The following is a 16,921-nucleotide window of genomic DNA, read 5'->3' as shown; positions in this document are numbered from 1 at the left end:
GTGTGTGTGTGTGTGAGAGAGAGAGAGAGAGAGAGAGATGAATGAACAGTGAACCAAAATGCGCATACGGTCAATGATCTGAACAGACATCCGTCATTAAAAACCCAATTAAATTAAATTCCCAATTCTGAACCGATTAATGTCATTCAACTTTACCTGTCATCAGAAAAGATCCCGATTGTCATTTCCCAGTGTCAACTATGCTTCTATCACCTGCCAATCAAAGGCCACAGGCACAAAATGCAAGAGTCGGGTTGATAACAAGCCATAATTTGGCTATGGTAATTTGGTAAAAATAAAACAAAACCCTCGTAACTTCTGCCTACAGCTACTCTCATGGGGAATTATATGACCGCCTGTCAGGAATAAAACAATAATAAATACCAAAGATGCTGCAATCAGACAAGCTTATCACAGAAGAAGGTTGGCTCTAATGAGACCACGAGTTGTCCTTTGCCATACAGATCAGTGAGGTAAATTGGTCTAGTCCAAAAAAATAATAATCCCAGAATAATAATCCATGCAGTTTCCAAAACAGCATGTGAAGAATGAATATATTGTTTTAAACGATAACGCTCATCCTCAGGCCATTACCCACTGTGCAGCTGGTTACGGTTTAATCCGAAAATGTGCGAGGCTTCCTGCATTTGGGTCGGATCGAGGTCAGATCACATTCACACCACATACGAACCATACCAGAATTTATTTGGAACCGTACCAAGACCACCTCTCCAAAGAGGTCTCGGTGCGGTTGTTTGGTCCGCTTTTGGTGCAAATTTGATTGCTGCATTCACACCTGCCAAAACGAACTGCACCAAGGGGGTAAACGAACTCGTGTGATTCAACCGAATCGAGGTCACATATAGCCTACCGATGTATATGTGAAAACACCCTTACATACACTTAGGTTGAAGTCATTAAAACTCGTTTTTCACCCACTCCACACAGATTTCATGTTAACAAACTAAAAAAACAACTATAGTTTGGCAAGTCGGTTAAGCTATCTAATTTGTGCATGACACAAGTAATTTTTCCAACATTTTTCCAACAATTATTGTTTAACTTATAATTCGCTATATCACAATTCCAGTGCGTCAGAACTTTACATACGCTAAGTTGATTGTGGCTTTATACAGCTTGGAAAATTGGACTTCGACTTGAAATTTTAAATCTGTTATTGGTTAATGACCCCCTAAAGTCATGTTTCAAGATATATGTAAAATACTCTACTTTGAATAATAATTTGTGTTTGATGGTTTTCCCCACAACAAAAGGTTAAATTATTTTGTTAAAATCCTTAAAATTACTTGCCTTCCTTCTCCCTCATTTAAAAATCCAAAGCAACCAATCAGGGTTATCTAGAACCTAACTAGCCAATCACACCATACAGTACAACACAGGCTTTCAACACATTCTCATTCCCAACTCGTAACAAAGTGGCGACAAGGGTTCCTAACCGATCTGCAATATATGACAAGTTGGGAGTGAGAATGTATTGGGGCTTTAACTGCTGAATACTGGACAGACATTGGCCCCAGGATTCATGATGTCACGAGTCATGCTCGTTGAAAATTGCCTTTTAGTGAGCTCACAGAAACTTTCCACTTTCAGCAGACGATTGTGAAAACAGCCTTCGAACTCTGCACAGACATCATTCTGCACAGTGAAGCTCAGACATACAACTGTAGGAACAAGAAGAAAAACTGATTTCTCACTTTAAGGGGTGTTTAAAAATTACACTATATTTATAAACACACTATTATGTATTATTAGTGGTATTTATTATTATTAGTATTAGTATTAGTATTATCATCATGTACTATTAGTGGAATAAAAGGCTCCATGTAAAGCCAGCTAATGTTGAAGTGTAGTAACAGGACTAACATCTGTCTGCATGTCTCCAGTGGCGCCCATCATTGAGGTGGATGTGAAGCTGACTGAAGGCATCATCGTCAAGGCTGGCACCACCATCAGGCTGCCAGCAATCATGAGAGGAATCCCCATTCCCACCGCCAAGTGGTGCATCGAGGGAGAGGAGATCACCAGCGAGGGCAACGTCAAGATTGACACAGACAATTTCTCCACCGTGCTCAGCATCAACGAGTGCACCAGGAACCACACCGGCAGCTACCTGCTCACCGTGTCCAACCCGGCCGGAACCAAGACGGTGGCCCTGAATGTGACCGTCCTGGACGTTCCCGCTGCTCCCATTGGACCCGTCAACATCCTGGAGGTCATGCCCGACTCCATGCTGATTGAGTGGCGTCCGCCCAAAGATGACGGTGGCAGCCCTGTCACCAACTACATTGTGGAGAAGAAAGAGTCCAATAAGGAGACCTGGGGAGGCGTGAGCTCCGGCAGCACCGCCACCAAACTCAAGATCTCCCGCCTGCAAAAGGGAGCAGAGTATGTGATTCGCATCCGCGCCGAGAACAAGATGGGCATCGGTGCACCGCTGGAGAGCAAGCCCACCGTGGCCCAGCACACCTTCGAGGCTCCCGGCCACCCCGGCAAGCCACATGCCTCTGACATCGCGGAGGATGCCGTTACAGTCGGATGGACCATGCCTCTGTTTGATGGCGGCAGCCAAATCACTGGCTACATCCTTGAGCGCCGACACAAGGGAGGAAAGTGGATCCGTGTGAACAAGACGCCCTGCAAGGACCTGAGGTACAGAGTCGAGGGTCTGTTTGAGGGTAACGAATACGAGTTCAGAGTGTTTGCTGAGAATATCGCCGGATTCAGTGGCCCGTCCCCCAGCTCCGAACCCTGCAAGCCCTGCAGGCCAATCACCGTCCCCAGCCCTCCTGTCAACCCCAAAGTTAAAGACTACAGCAAGACCACCGCTGAACTGGTGTGGATCAAACCCAATAAAGACGGAGGCAGCCCCATCCTGGGCTACACCATAGAGATGAAGAAGGCCGACACCGAGGAGTGGAAGAAGGTCAACCTGGATGACTTAATCAAGCTGTGTGCCTTCACGGTGAAGGGCCTGGAGGAAGGTGTCGAGTACCGATTCCGTGTCCTAGCCTCCAACATGATTGGAGACGGAGAACCCAAAGAAATCCCAGAGTCCATCACCGCTCAGGACATTCTCATCCCTCCAGAGATCGAGATGGACGCCACCTGCCGTGAGCGTGTCACCGTGCGTGTTGGACACAACATCAATGTCTTTGGCTACATCAAGGCCCGTCCCGACCCTGAGGTCCTGTGGTCGAAGGGGGAGACTGTTCTGGAGAACAGCAAGCGCATCACCATCACCCAGAACCTCCCTGTGGTCCACCTGAAGATTAAGGAAGCCACCAGGGATGACCATGGCAAATACACCTTGAAGGCTTCCAATGAGGGTGGTGAGGCGTCCTGCACCATCACCGTCAACGTGCTGGACAGACCCAGACACTGCCAGAACCTCCACATCACCTATGCGACCAAAAACGCCTGTATGGTCAACTGGGAGGCTCCCAAGGACAATGGCGGTTCTGAGATCACCAACTATATCGTGGAGTGCCGCGAGCCAAGCATCAGCATGTGGTCCATGATCTCTTCCAGCTGCACCAACCGCATGGTCAAGGCCAAGCTGATGGAGGGTCACGAGTATCTGTTCCGCGTCTGCGCTGTGAACAAGATGGGCCCCGGACCATCTGTGGAAACCAAGATCCCACTGCTAGCTGTTGACCCCATCGAGAAGCCCGGAGAGCCCGAGAACTTCAGGGTGACTGATGTCGGCAAGAACTTTGCCAACCTCAGTTGGAGGAAGCCCGACTACGATGGCGGCAGCCCCAACATCTCCTACAACCTGGAGTGGCAGCTCAAAGATGCTGAGGCATGGGAGAAGCTGAACACTGACAAGCTCACCAACACGTTCTTCCTGGCCGACAAGTGTCTCGAGAAGAAGACCTATTGCTTCAGGTCTGTCATTTCATTTATCTGTTACTTTTGACTGTTTTCAAACAGGTGTTTTTTTTGTATACTATATTTCCTCTAATAATGGCCAGTAGTCAATTAAAAGGATCTCCGATAATGACCAGGGCAGGGTCGACATGAACAAATAAAGGCCAGCCCCAAATACGGGCTTGGGGGGGTGGGGACGGTTCCTGTTAGATAATGTAATTGTAGTTTGTAGTAACGTAAGTGCCACATGATGGCAGTAGCTACATTTGAAGTACCATATGGAACCCGTGAAAGTGTCAGTGACTGAATTTTCCACAACATCCATGCCACAAAACAGAGAAAAAAGGGCTACCTAATGAACCCCAACAGAAGCAGATCAGAAAACAAGGAGGCTTAATGCTAAAATATGAGCAAATATACTTATCAAACAGAGGGACTTAAGTCTCTAATATAAGCCTGCTTCTAATAAAGACCCTCTGCAGGTGAGCTAAATAAAAGGCCTGGGACAATATTAGAGGAAATAGGGTAATCTAATCTAATATAATGTGATGTAATACAATATAAAATAATGTAATGATTCATATTATTGTTGGTCCAGGGTGCAGGCCATCAACGAGGGTGGGGAGAGCGGCTGGGTGAAGCTGTTTGATGTTGTTGCGAAGGAGGAGATCCAGAAGCCAGTTCTCGACCTGAAGCTGGCCGGAACCATGACGGTGCTGGCCGGAGAGTCGGTTAGGATGGAGGCAGCGCTTAGAGGAAAGCCCCAGCCCGAAGTCAAATGGGTGAAAGAAAAAACGACCGGAGACAACCCCAGGATCAGCTACGAGACTGGCGCCGACTACTCCAAATTCCTCCTGACCAAGTCCAAACGCTCGGACACCGGGAAGTACGTCATCACCGCCACCAACTCAGCCGGCACCTTCACGGCATATGCCAACGTGAATGTCCTGGACATCCCCGGCCCGGTGAGGGACCTCAAGGTCACCGGCATCGGCGCAGACAAGTGCAGGGTGGTGTGGGACCCCCCGGAGGACGACGGGGGCTGCGAGGTGGATAGCTACATCCTGGAGAAGTGCGAGACCAGGAGGATGGTCTGGTCCACCTACTCCGCCTCGGTGGTCACTGCTTACTGCAACGTCACCCGCCTGGTGGAAGGCAATGAGTACATCTTCAGAGTGAGGGCAGAGAACAAGATGGGCACTGGCCCCGCCATGGAGAGCAAACCCGTCACTGTCAAGACCCAGTTTAACAAGCCCGGCCCCCCCGAGGCCCCTGAGGTCACTAAGGTACGTTTGGGATGTCCCAACGTAACACTTTACAATAAGGGTCATTGAATTTAACTGTTAGTTAATGGTTAATATGCATTAACCAAACAGTAATTAACAGTTAACTACCGTAATTTGTCTAGTAATAATTTACTAATGGTGTTATGTTGACTAGGTATTACTTTATGCATTATTTAATAGTTTAGGGTTAGTTAATGGTTAGGGTTAGAGTTAATAAACATGAATGATTATCAATGCTTATTAAGCATTGCCTGACGGTAAATTTAGTTACCCTTATAGACCTTATTCGACTGACTCGTGTACATGAATACGTATCACGTATATGGTGCCGGGTTATCGAATAAGGTCTATTCTATATTGTTACCCAAGTAAGTTAAGGGTCCTTGATAGGAAAAAGGTTGAGAATCAGTGGACTAGACTGTCTCTAATGACAATGCACTGTGAGCGCTGACTCCATGCACCTCTGTGCTTTGCAGGTGGGTAAGGAGGAGATGACCGTGGTCTGGGCTCCTCCCGAGAACGACGGAGGCAAGTCGATCAGCGGCTACATCCTGGAGAGGAAGGAGAAGCGCGCGGTGCGTTGGGTCCCCTGCACCAAAAGCCCCATCTCCGAGAGACGCATGAAGGTCTCTAACCTCATCCCCAACCATGACTACCAGTTCAGAGTGAAGGCAGAGAACGAGGTCGGCCTGGGAGAGCCCAGCAAGCCCTGCAGGCCCGTTGCCGCCAAGGATCCCATCGGTGAGTTGTGACTGTCGGCCGTTCTCACCGCTGTGGGTTTGTCTTCATTGTTGTGCATTTCACTTTACCCAGTACAAGGTGATTTTAATTGGCCACTTTGTAAGAGTTAATTTGCAAAAAAGTTATATGCCATTGTTAAAGGGATAGTTCGGTTTGTTTTAAGTGGGGTCCTATGAGCTCCTCGCTTACCGTCACTGTACTATGCAAAGCCATCTGGACATTGACCGCACGGTGTAGGAGATCCGCCACTTTAAAGCAGCAGCCTCAGATAGCTGATTCTGCAGCTCTGCGGGCAATGAAGTAATATGTATCTTTGCCACCTAAAAGAACGCCCACCTAAACAAATCAATATCTGTGTACATATACGCTCTATTTTGACAATCTTCAGCGCTTTACTTTACCGTCAAACAGCCCTCTCATTTGGCACTTAATTTCCTCCCAACCGTAGTACTACCGTATTCCTACACAAAATTCCTGCACAGAGCCGCGGCTCTGGATTACTCCGCAGATCAGCTGTTATTTAGGGGTCTTTGCACTGCAGACCTTAGAATTACTATGTAATCACTATGCAAATATGGTTTATATTTTTAACCACTAATTACATGTATGCCCGCTTCTTACTTACTTCTTACTTGCCCTTACTTTCACTTAATTACTTCACTTTTACTTATATGACTTTGTTGGTTACTTATATAACCATACTATTTGACTTATTTATTTTGACTTATTTTGACCTAATTTTCCCCTAGGGATCAATAAAGTTATTCTGATTTTGATTCTGATTTACTATAATGTAAAGTTGAGTTGGCTTGGAGTGTAAGAATGTCATTAATGGTAATGATGTTGCATTGTTGTCAGTATATGACTTTTACAAATTAAAATTTATTCAGTCATATTCGAACCTGCAGTTACTCCCATATTCGAAATAGAATATGCTGTATATTATTTTTATATTGTGATATTATATTTAGTTTATACTGTAACTTTCTTGTAAACATAAACTGAAGTATTGTGTTTTTTTTCCCATCCGTGCCTTCTGGAGTTTGGTTTTGTATTTATTCAATCTTGTCAATTTTGTATTTGACTCCAGTGAAGCCAAAGGCACATTTCCACACCTGAAGTTTATAATCACTTCCATGTTGTCGGCTCCCACAGAGGCCCCTGGCCCCCCCAGCTATCTGAAGGTGGCTGACAGCACCAAGACCTCCATCACGCTCGGCTGGTGCAAGCCGGTGTATGATGGGGGCGCTCCCATTATCAACTACAGCCTGGACCTGAGGCTGAAGAGCGAGGCCGACCCGGAGAAGCCCTCCGAGGGCTGGCACAGGATCGACACCCATGGGCCCCTGGTGCTCACCGAGTTCACCATCCCCCAGCTGGACGAGAAGCTGGAGTACGAGTTCAAGGTCTCCGCCCAGAACCAGGTCGGCTGGGGACGCCATGCCTACCTGAGGGAGGCTGTGTCCCCCAAAGAGATCCTGGGTAAGACAGCAGGACAATTAATTACAATTTTACAGTTTGCCATTTGACAGACACTTTTATCCAAAGCGACCTACATATGAGATTTGATACAACACAAGCAAGGTTCTAGTCAGGAGAGAACAACGAGAGTAGGCTTACAATTCAAATTTGCCAATTAAAGTCCCCTAAAAATTCTGATCCGCTTTACATGTTGTATACAGACTCAGTAAAACCAGACAGAGTTCAGTTATTTCATCTTGTATCCAGACTCCACAAAAACTCATTTTAGGATTTTTATTTTTACCCCGCCCCCCCTTCCCCCCCATAAGAATGTAGTTTGTTTCAGGACATTTACTTTGTGAAAGCGAAGTTGTCTTTGGAGAAAGTTTCTTTCATTAATTGTTTTATGAGATATCTTGAAAGAAATCATGAAGTGAAATTTTATATAATTTGACTAAATCACTGGACACCTTGTCGTTTTTGCAGTGTAAGTGTTATCAATCATGATTAATGTAGAATAGACATGTAAACAGTGAAACAGTCTAAATCTGTTTGGCATTTTCAATACATCGTCTTATAATCTACAATGCATGCAGATGACATGTTAAAAACATGTCTGTCGGACATCTAACAATCTCAATATGAATGTTTCCATGACAACAGAGGCTCCAGAGATCGACCTGGATGCCAGTCTGAGGAAGGGCCTGTCTGTCAGAGCCGGGTGCCCAATCAGGCTGTTCGCTGTCATTAGAGGAAGACCCGCCCCCAAGGTGACATGGAAGCGTCAGGGCGTGGACAACGTGGTGCGCCGCGGACACGTGGACCAGGTGGACAGCATGTCCTTCCTGGTCATCCCCGAGAGCACCAGAGAGGACTCTGGGAGATACTCGCTGACTCTGTCCAACTCAGCCGGAGAGAAGGCCGTGTTCGTCCGCGTCAAAGTCCTGGGTGAGAATCTGAGACCTCAGCAGTTAGTGTTGCCACTAAATACAAGAAGGTTGTTTGTTTCAATGGCCAAAACAATGTTAGCTACAAGCTAAGACGAAGGTCCCTCATGAGTCGAAAGCACGGGTGATCTTGACTATAGTCGTCCCCCGCCACCCCCCAGCAGGCAGGAACCTTGCATTCCTCCAGTGAGGTGTTAAAGATGCCCGTGAACACCGAGCTGGTCTGCACACCATTTGAACATACATCAGCGTGATAAGAACTACCTAAATTGACAGAAACCATCTTTGGGGGAAACTATTTGGTGTGTATTTTTTTTTACTAATTTTCCATCCATTAACATGGAGGGGGCAGGATTTATGACCTAGAGGGTGATCGAGATGTTTTGGCTTCACTTTTGAGGAGCTGTCAGGGCTTCCATCTTTTATACAGTCTATGATGAGATCAAAGTAATCCTCATGCTTGTTTTACCCAGACACCCCGGGGCCCGTCGGCGGCCTGGACGCGACTGACGTTACAAAGACCATGGCTCAGCTGTCATGGCTGCCCCCGGAGAACGACGGCGGCTGCCACATCACCAACTACATTGTGGAGAAGCGCGAGGTGGACAAGAAGACCTGGACCAAGTGCACAGAAGAGCTGAAGAAGACCAGCTTCAAGGTGACCAACATGACGCCCGGCGTGGAGTATTACTTCAGAGTGATGGCCTGCAACAAGTACGGCGTGGGCGTTCCCCAGGACTCGCCCAGGTCCTACACGGCTGTCGACCCCATCAGTGAGTTTGTCTGGTTTTTAGAAACAGAATATCACCTCCACATGATAACTGATTCCCTGTCAAAGTGTCTGCTAATGATAGTTTTTCTTTTTCTTTTTAATTACTGTATATGGGCTTATTTTTCCATTTTCAGAACTAACAAAAGCAAAACAAAAATAAAAGAAATAAAAAATAAAGATACAAATGGGAGTGCTGCATTGGGTCAAGACATCAATATAGGTTAGCAGAGTAAAAATCAGGTGCTCTTCCAGGATGGGGCATATATAGATACAAGATAAAAAAGAGGTAGCTGTCCAATGTGGTTGCAGGAAATTCCCCAGGTGTTGAAGGCAGCAAAAGGAGACATCCGAGACACTCTGAACTATATTAAAAATCCTTTATTCTAGCAGGGATACCAACGCGTTTCGACTCAAAGAGTTTCATCAGGAAGCAAAACAAACTCAGACACAAACATACAAAAGAAAACACATACCAACATTACAATATGATGCTACCAGTCGCATAAGGCACTTAAGTGCTTAGTTAGTTAGTTAGTTATACTTTATTTGTCCCTGGGGGAATTTTGTCATGGGCAAGGTACACCGTTGCTTTGTATAAAACAATTACACAATAATCACATAACATAGGGTCCGAGGGTACACTATCCCATGCTTTTTAGTTTTGTCCTTCACTATCTGGATTCTGGGCCAAAATATTTGATTGGTACTCTAAGGCCTATAAAATAACCCTTCAGTCGGAGGTGGAACTCGCAATCTTCGGCTGCACAGAATCCTCTCTGACGCAAGGGATGACTATCGCCAAGAGACTCATTCTGACTCATTCAGACTAATTTTTGTTCTTGTGTGACCCTCAACACAGGCTTTGAGAATCCCAGGCCACTTACCGATACTTATGCTTAAATTAACCCACTCATATTCTGGTTTATTTCAAGAAAAACATTTTGGCTAGTGGGAATTCTAATTGGCTGGTAACTTTAAAATCTAGCAGCCATATTGGCAGGTGGTCAAAAAAGTTAATTTCAAGCCCTGCAGGGAGAGCAGCTGGTGACATAGGAGTGAGTGAGAAAAGGATAAAATATTAAGACTGAATAATGACATCACAACTGTTAATTTAAAATGACTTATTCCTCTAAACGTGGCTTCAAATGCCCCAAATTTTCTGCGCCGGTGCCATTCGGCCCCCAGCCCTCAGCAAAATCTGGCCCTCTGGTAGCGAGGACATTTTTTTGTAGCCCTCTCTATCATCAAAGTTGCCCATCCCTAGTGTAGGGCTTCATACAAGACCAAAAACAGATGACACATAACAAGGACCTTTACAGTGACAACATGGATGCTCTAAGGTTTTGTAAGGTTCAGCAACTTAATGGAGGCTGGAAAGGAAAGCTTCAAGCCGGTTGTGTTGCACTTTGGCACCCGAAGTTTCCTGCCTGATGGCAGAGTTTCATATTCAGAGAAGAGGGGGTGTCGTGAGGCTGCAGTGATTTTTGCGGGTAAGGGATGCTGTACATAAAATCCTATGCAAGGGGTCCATGAGAAGTTAGCGGGGCGAGTTATTCGTCGTTTCTAACCTCATCAAAGTAGGCCAGGAATGGGTCCCAAATAATTGAGAAGTTCCTAAGTGAGTTAGTCCTCAGGAACCTGAGTCTCTCCATACGCACAACCGAAACCATGTCTGCTAGCCACACCCGAATAGAAGGTGGAGAGTGGGACTTCCACTTCTTCAAAATGAGTCTCTCTGTGACAGTTGTCCCCTGTGTCAGAGATTGCTGCACAGCTGTGTAGCGAGGAGCAGAGAGGATTCAGAACAGCCGAAGATGGCAAGTTCCGCCTGCAGCTGAAGGGTTATCCCATAGGCCTTAGAGTACCAGTCAAATATTTTGGCCCAGAATCCGGATAGTGAAGAGCAAAACCAAAAAGCATGTGACAGTGTACCCTGTACCCTGTACACACGCGAGCAGATCATCTCTCGGCAATGGCAGTCAATCTTCTTGGTTTCAACAAATGTGACCTTTTTCCAGGAGAATGTAACTTGAAGAAACGTTCTTGTTTCAATATTTCCGTCGTGGTTTTATAATGATTTCTTGAAAGAACTCATATTGTTGTGAATCGAGTGACATTTATTGAAAGCAGCAGATTATCTGCTAGTGCAGTGAGAGAATTTGACTAAAATATCATGACATAAGCTCATTAAGCTGATAGATCTGGAGACAAGAGAAAATCAGCTTGGCTTTGTTTTTTTTACAGTGTATCAGACTTACCTATAATGGTTCACACCAAAAGCATCTCAGAAGCAGCGCGTCACGGAAGCATTGAGCACCGTCGAGCACGAGCCTTGCCATTCACACCAGAAACACTGTTTCGCTCCACGTCTCGCTCTGTTTTGCTCTGCGCCGGTCACAACTTGTATTGACTTCATGCCTGGCTGTTCGTGTACTGCTCGCAGCTAGCGTGAAAAATAGAGCAGATGCCAAAACTCTCGCTGCAGCACGTGTGACACCTCGCTTTGGAGAGGCAATGCGCTCGGTCTCCCCTGTTAACAAAGATGCCGAAATGAAACTCCCTCCCCGAGGCGTTGCTTCAGCGTTGGATTAGTGTCTGGCTCTGTCTGTCTTTCATATCTTTGTTGTGTTCCTGAACACTAACTGGGTGTGTGTGTGTGTGCGTGCGTGCGTGTGTGCGTGCGTGTGTGTGCGTGTGTGCGCGCGACAGGTGAGCCCGACCCTCCCAAGAAGATGGACGTGTTGGAGATCACCAAGAACAGCGCCACCCTTGGCTGGCTGAAGCCCCTGCGTGACGGCGGTGCTAAGATCAACGGCTACGTAGTGGAGTACCAGGAGGAGGGCGCGGCTGAGGACAGGTGGACGCCATACTCTGTGGTGAAGGACCTGACCATTGTGGTGGTCGGCCTGACGGAGGGGACCAAGTACAGATTCAGAGTGGCGGCAAGGAACTCTGTGGGCATCAGCCTGGCCAGAGAGGCCGAGGGCGTGTTCGAGGTCAAGGAGCAGCTCAGTGAGTCCACCACACCCGCTTCCCTCTCACTGCTGTCGGCTGATTTGGAGTCACATTATGCAGCAGTAACAACACCCAAACACAAGTAACACAACAAGTAACACAACACCCAAACAACGCAAAGGCAAAATTCATATCAATACTACCCGGAGGATTTTCATGAAACTTGGTGGAAGGGTGTAGGAAGAACCCATTAAATTTTGGTGCAGATCCGGGTCGGGTCAATAGGAGGGGGTGGGACTAGGGAAAAGGGGTCGTAGCTACTGTAGAGATAGGAAGGTTCTAGAGTAATTTCCTTTTCAAAACTATTCCAAATATTTAATTAAATTACAAATTGACTATTATACTGCACATATTTATTTTTCATTTGTTCTAATCTTTGTTTTTGTAAACATGAAAATTTTCATACTGACTCACTCTACCGTCATTTGAAACGTTCACCAAATCGATAAATTCGAAAATCACAAAAGCACCCAATTCCACCTATGCAATTTTAATAGATGTAACTATTTATTAAGTTCATGTTTGCCATAGGTCCTAATTTAAAGTATCGCTATCAGGGGTACTCAGTCATTTTGAAGGAGACAGACACAGATGCAGCATAATATTTCTCTTTTCTCCTGTTCTCTCCTGTTCTCTCCTCTCCTCTCCTCTCCTCTCCTCTCCTCTCCTCTCCTCTCCTCTCCTCTCCTGTCCTCTCCTCTCCTCTCCTCTCCTCTCCTCTTCTTTCTTAAAATAATAACCCACCCCCCTCAGATAAACATATTTAGAGAAGAAATAAGTTCACATTTTGCTATGATGATCATTTGATGGTCGTTTATTCTTGGGGTCCCCGACCCTAGTTGCTCTTGTATGTTAAATATGTTGATAGGATGAGGGTTAAGTTGGTGTTTCATGTCATTTTCCTCTCCAGTGGCTCCTAAGATCATCGTGCCCGACATCGTGACAGTCAGAGCCGGATCCAAGATGGTGGTGGAGGCCATCGTGGCGGGGAAACCGGCTCCGTTCTGCAAGTGGAAGCAGGGCAATGAGGACGTGCTGACGTCTGACCGCCTGTCAGTGGTGAAGACCCTGACCAGCATCACCCTGACCATCAAGAACGTCAACCGGCTGGACAGCGGCTACTACAGCCTGTCGGCCGTGAACAGCACCGGCAAGGTCAACCAGATCGTCCGCGTCACTGTCATGGGTCAGTGTCACTCTAATACCCAGCCATCCATTAGAGCAGTGGTTCGCAACATGGGATCCGGGGACCACCAGGGGTCATTGATGAGGTTCCAGGGGGTCCCCAGCAAACTGATGAATTGTTAAACTTCAGCATTATTTCATTTATCTTATTTAACTCATAGAGGCCAAAAAGTTAATATAGGGGACAGTCAGTCTGACTTTTTATATAATTATTTCTGAGTTCCCCAAGGATCAATATTAGGACCTCTTTTGTTTAGTGTTTACATTAATGATCTGCCGCTTATCTGTCTAGAGGTGGATATTCAAATGCATGCAGATGATACAGTTCTGTATGTTCATGGGAAAAGCAGGCTAGAAGTGGCTCAGAAATTAACAGAGGTGTTTCTGGCTGGCTGGCTGACTCTTGTTTGCACCTGAACACTAGTAAAACTGTATGCATGTGCTTTTCTAAGAGGTCCAATAGTACTGCACAGCCAGATGTGATGAGATGTGGAAAATATTAAGTACCTTGGCAAAAGTCTGCATTTTCAGTGAGAGCTTCAAAAACCTGGAATAGCCTCCCTATAGCCATTAGAAATTGTACTAATTACCATACTTTTCAAATTAAATTTAAATATTACTTAAAATCTAAACAAACATGTATGCATGGATAATGTCTTTAGGTGGATTTAAACATAGGGCACATACAAAGGGATCATCTGTCCAGAAGAAGGTGGTTGAATGTTAATATTGCAATGTGATTTCACCAGTTGTACTTGTATACTGTTTGTATGATTTGTGATATTTTGTGTTTTGTATGAATTATTTTTAATGTCCCTTTTAATTGTCTCCTGCTCAGGGACTACAGGTGCAAATTAGCTCTTAAGCTAACCCTGGCACATTTACATTGATATTGATATTGATGTTGATTAATGTGCGCTATCCCTGATTAAAAAATAAATAAATAAAATAAATTGCAAGAAGTACACAGTTAGAGAATGTAGAAGAATGACTGTTTTGATCATAGTTTCTCTGTTAAATCTCTACCTACAATACAGTCAGTCATGGAATTCTAAACAAAATCAAATCTGACAGTAAAAAATATTTTCAGATTTACGTCAGAGAAACAAAATACTATCAAATGGAGTCTGTGGCTCTAATTTGGACTAAATAAGACATGAAAAAGGTTGAGAATCACTGCTGTAAGATCATCTCTTAAATCAACAACAGTGGGGTCTTTGTTTGTCTGGCTGCTGCTTCAACACCATCGCTAACCCGTTGTCTCCCCTGGCCCTCCAGACCTCCCCGGGCCTCCGGAAGGCCCTCTGGAGGTGTCGGAGCGGGACATCGACGCCTGTACGCTGCTGTGGGGCTCGCCGCAGGAGGACGGCGGCAGCAAAGTCACCAACTACATTGTGGAGAAGTGCGACGTGAGCCAGGGAGACTGGATCACCGTATCCACCTCCTGCACCAAGACCAGCTTCAGGATGGTCAAGCTGACCCCCGGCAAAGAGTATGGCTTCCGGGTCCGGGCTGAAAACCGCTTCGGCGTCTCCGAGCCCATCTACTCCGAGAAGATGATCGCCAGACATCCGTTCGGTGAGTCATTATGGAATTTACAGGAGAGTTGTAAGACACTCACGAAGGGTTACATAGCCTTCATTAAATGCTTTTTTAAATGTTCTAGCCCATGTAATAACGTTTTTCTTGTGAGTGTCTTTAAAGTGGTTAGGAGGGGGGATTGGAAAAGTATGTCTTTCTAGGAGAGGAGGAGATCTGGAACGTAGCTTGTTACAAAGGGAAGCGTACTGGAGCTAAATACACTTTCCCCAAATGGTTTAAATATGGATTATGACCTTTTCTTTGAGTAATTATTCAATTGCTGTGTAAATTGAGACAACTACGCCACATTTGTTGCCTAAATAGGTGCCTTGATTGGTACCATATTCAATTTATTAATGATTGTGTACTTTAATTGTGAAATGTTTTTTCCTAAACAGATTAATGTATTGTTTATTCACTGTTGTTGAAACTGGAAATCTGTACCTGATTGAATTTGTATATATGTTTTAAATATTAATTGTAATTGTCTCACCTGCAACTGATTTGAGAAGGTATGCCCTATAAAAAGGGTCACACACCTACTCATGTTGCACTACACCCTGACAAAGGCATATTCGGCGAAGCACGTTGGTGTAACTATTAAACACAACAGAGGAGAATTTGAGTGTGCGACTTTATTTCTGTAAATGTCTTTAAAGTGGACATGAAACATTTGATCATATGATTCTAGTTCATATGCATTTCACCTCAGACAAGACAGGACACTGATTTTAAGTCTGAAATTTACCTAGATTTGCTAGAAAGATGAACAACATTTTAGCTTTTCGCCAACTAGGGTGGTGCTAGATGATGTCACTAGATTGACTGTACAGTACAGTAGTTTTGATGAATCAAAACAACCACAATCCATACAAGTCAGAGCCTGTTAGAATTCAAAATCCTTACTACCAAGACGCAAATAGCCTGTACTCCACTACTCTACTGTACTGTACTGTAGTGTACTGTACAGTCAACCTAGTGACATCATCTAGGAGCACCCTAGTTGGCAAAAAGGTGGAATTTTGTTCATCTTTCTAGCAAATCTAGGTAAATTTTAGACTTGAAAGCAGTGTCCTGTCTTGTCTGAGGTGAAATACAAATTATCTACTGTATATCAAATGTTTCACACCTGGACCCTTCTTGAACTAACATTCTTCTTCTTCTAAATAAATCCAACTAATGTTACTTACAGTATTCCTTCTTAAACTACTTTCTATGTACAAACACCACTCTATTCCTTAAAAAAAAGTCTTTGCTGACATAGACTGTTGCACAGTTGATTTCACTACTGTTGACAAAATGCAAAGCTGCAGGGCGGGTGAGCGTAGTGCCTAGTAAAAATAAAACAATTCAATGAAATTCAATAAAAACTAAAGAAAAAACTAAAACTAAATATCAAAACCATACTGACTGTTCCTCCCACCTGCAGACCCTCCCAGTGAGCCCCTAAACTTCCAGATCAACGCCCTCACTTCAGAAAATGTGGTTGTGTCGTGGGAGAAGCCGACGTGCGATGGTGGCAGCCCGGTCAGCGGGTACTGCGTGGAGAGGAAGGAGAGGAACGCCCTCTTGTGGACCCGGGCCAGCGAGTCTCTGGTGAAGGCCACTCAGTACTGCTGCTACGGCCTGATTGAGGGCCTGGAGTACAGCTTCAGAGTGTCTGCATTCAACCTGGCTGGCCAGGGCAAGCCCTGCAAGCAGACTGACTGGGTCACCGCTAGGAGCGCCATTGGTAAGTGCTGCTCACAGACTATCAAAATATGGACGTAGCCTCGCAGTTAAAGCTTTGACCGTCACCTTTTTTTATTTTTTTATTTTATTTTTTGCCATACAAAGCTGCAACGCCGCCTGCTATTGGTCTGTGATCGGCTGTGTTGGGCAGTAGTGTGCTACAATTAACTCATTGAGTGCCAATGACGTCGAACGACGTCAAATCAAATAGTAACGTAGTGTGCCAATGACGTCTAAAGACGGCAAATGCGTTTTTTGACGATGGGACGTGGATCAAAGCCTCATGCATCTCCTGTAAAAATATTGGAGCT

At 45.2% G+C, this 16,921-nt stretch overlaps 1 protein-coding gene across 1 annotated transcript in view; it reads left to right on the top strand.

The window, feature by feature from the left end:
* The window catches only part of ttn.2 (titin, tandem duplicate 2), a 227,719-nt gene that overhangs the window by 104,434 nt on the left and 106,364 nt on the right, over nt 1-16,921 (top strand). The window contains exons 76-85 of the mRNA XM_083639536.1: nt 1,905-3,909; nt 4,490-5,177; nt 5,654-5,918; nt 7,074-7,400; nt 8,043-8,327; nt 8,800-9,099; nt 11,808-12,110; nt 13,024-13,299; nt 14,577-14,876; nt 16,309-16,611. Coding sequence (XP_083495662.1) covers nt 1,905-3,909; nt 4,490-5,177; nt 5,654-5,918; nt 7,074-7,400; nt 8,043-8,327; nt 8,800-9,099; nt 11,808-12,110; nt 13,024-13,299; nt 14,577-14,876; nt 16,309-16,611 — 5,052 coding nt within the window. The remainder of the gene's footprint in view (nt 1-1,904; nt 3,910-4,489; nt 5,178-5,653; nt 5,919-7,073; nt 7,401-8,042; nt 8,328-8,799; nt 9,100-11,807; nt 12,111-13,023; nt 13,300-14,576; nt 14,877-16,308; nt 16,612-16,921) is intronic.

The sequence above is a fragment of the Poromitra crassiceps genome (genome assembly GCF_964638095.1).
Source record: "Poromitra crassiceps genome assembly, chromosome: 6".
Classification (NCBI taxonomy): domain Eukaryota; kingdom Metazoa; phylum Chordata; class Actinopteri; order Beryciformes; family Melamphaidae; genus Poromitra; species Poromitra crassiceps.
This window is presented reverse-complemented; position numbering and strand designations above follow the sequence as displayed.